The sequence below is a fragment of the Aphanomyces astaci genome (assembly GCF_000520075.1).
Source record: "Aphanomyces astaci strain APO3 unplaced genomic scaffold supercont1.7, whole genome shotgun sequence".
Taxonomy (NCBI): domain Eukaryota; phylum Oomycota; class Saprolegniomycetes; order Saprolegniales; family Verrucalvaceae; genus Aphanomyces; species Aphanomyces astaci.
The window spans coordinates 1387527-1388756 of record NW_009798270.1 but is presented as its reverse complement, the minus strand read 5'-3'; the positions used below and the strand labels follow the sequence as shown (position 1 = coordinate 1388756).

At 54.9% G+C, this 1230-nt stretch overlaps 2 protein-coding genes across 2 annotated transcripts in view; both read right to left on the bottom strand.

Annotated features, from left to right (window-relative positions):
• H257_04382 (hypothetical protein) overlaps positions 1 to 636 on the bottom strand; it is a gene marked incomplete at its 3' end in the record, with an annotated part of 4857 nt that extends 4221 nt beyond the window's left edge. Inside the window, exon 1 of the mRNA XM_009828863.1 lies at positions 50 to 636. Within this exon, the coding sequence (XP_009827165.1) occupies positions 50 to 625 (576 nt within the window). The 5' untranslated portion in view covers positions 626 to 636. The remainder of the gene's footprint in view (positions 1 to 49) is intronic.
• Positions 637 to 938: 302 nt separating this feature from the next.
• Positions 939 to 1230, bottom strand: part of H257_04381 (hypothetical protein) — a gene marked incomplete at both ends in the record, with an annotated part of 1334 nt that continues 1042 nt past the window's right edge. Inside the window, one exon of the mRNA XM_009828862.1 lies at positions 939 to 1206. Coding sequence (XP_009827164.1) covers positions 939 to 1206 — 268 coding nt within the window. The remainder of the gene's footprint in view (positions 1207 to 1230) is intronic.

Genomic DNA, 1230 nt, shown 5'->3' with positions numbered 1-1230 from the left:
ATGATTGGCTGAAATTGCATGAGACACAGGATTGGCTGAAATTACGCACGGTGTGGGCGTCGCCAGCGTAGCCTTGCTTGAGGAAGTTGAAGAAAGACATCCCAGGCGAGTACGCCGTCTGCTTCGGCACGTCCTTGGCGCGCGGGGGGTAGAACACTTCGTCCTTGTCGACGTTGCCCGTGTTCTTGTGGTGGTGGCGATGGGTGATGCGCCAGCTCTCAAACGGGGTCAAGATCGCGGAGTGCGTGATGCAGCCGACAATGAAGTTGAGGTTGTGGTAGCGAGAGAAGGAACTGTGGCCGCAGTCGTGGCCGATGGTGAACACACCCCAGAACACAACACCTTGCACATACGCGTACGCTAGGGACACGGCAACGTCCAGCACCAGCCAGTCGGCCACAGCATCGCGGGCGTAGGTGAGGCCGGTCATGAGAGCGGCAGTCAACGCCACGGACCGGGCCACGTAGTAGAGCGATGTGGAAGCATCCGACTCGAAGCACGAGCGAGGGATGGAGTGCTTGAGCTCCGTCAAGGTTGGAAACTCAGCCGAGGATGTTTCCTTGGTCGTGAACATTGCAATCGAAGTTGTGACAGTGTGCGTAAAATTGAAGTCGAAGTATACCATATGTACCGTCAAGCATTCCTCGCCAACAATTTATTGTTACAGTACTACCGGAAGTCCAAAGTAGGGTGTGTCCTTACCAGTACAGTACAACAGCGTTGTACACTGTACTATGTATGTACAGTAAGTACATCATTCGACCATGAGAGTACTTCGATGGAGGTTGCGCACTGTCACAACCGCCATCATCAACATCATGCACATCACAGTGAAACTCTACGACGCGGCGTCATGTGTTGTTCTCAGCGCTATCAATGTGCGCGAAAAATACTCGAGAGGTCCTTAGCCGACGTTCAAGACTGTTGTTTGATTGAAATTACAATGCCTTCTTGGCCGCCTTGGCTCGCTCCCCCAGCGTAAACACTTCGGCGTCATCAGGCACGATCCCGTGACGGACGAACAGATCCAGCGTCTTGAAGAACGCGCCGACGATGGGCTCCGTGTTGACGCGGACGAGGTGCGGGTACGCCTTACGGAAGTGGCTCGTGGCTTCGTTCAGCTTGTAGTGCGGGATGATTGGGAACAAGTGGTGCACTTGGTGGGTCCCGATGTTGTGGCTTAGCTCATCCACGAGCCACCCGTAGCTGCGGTCCACGCTCGACAGGTTG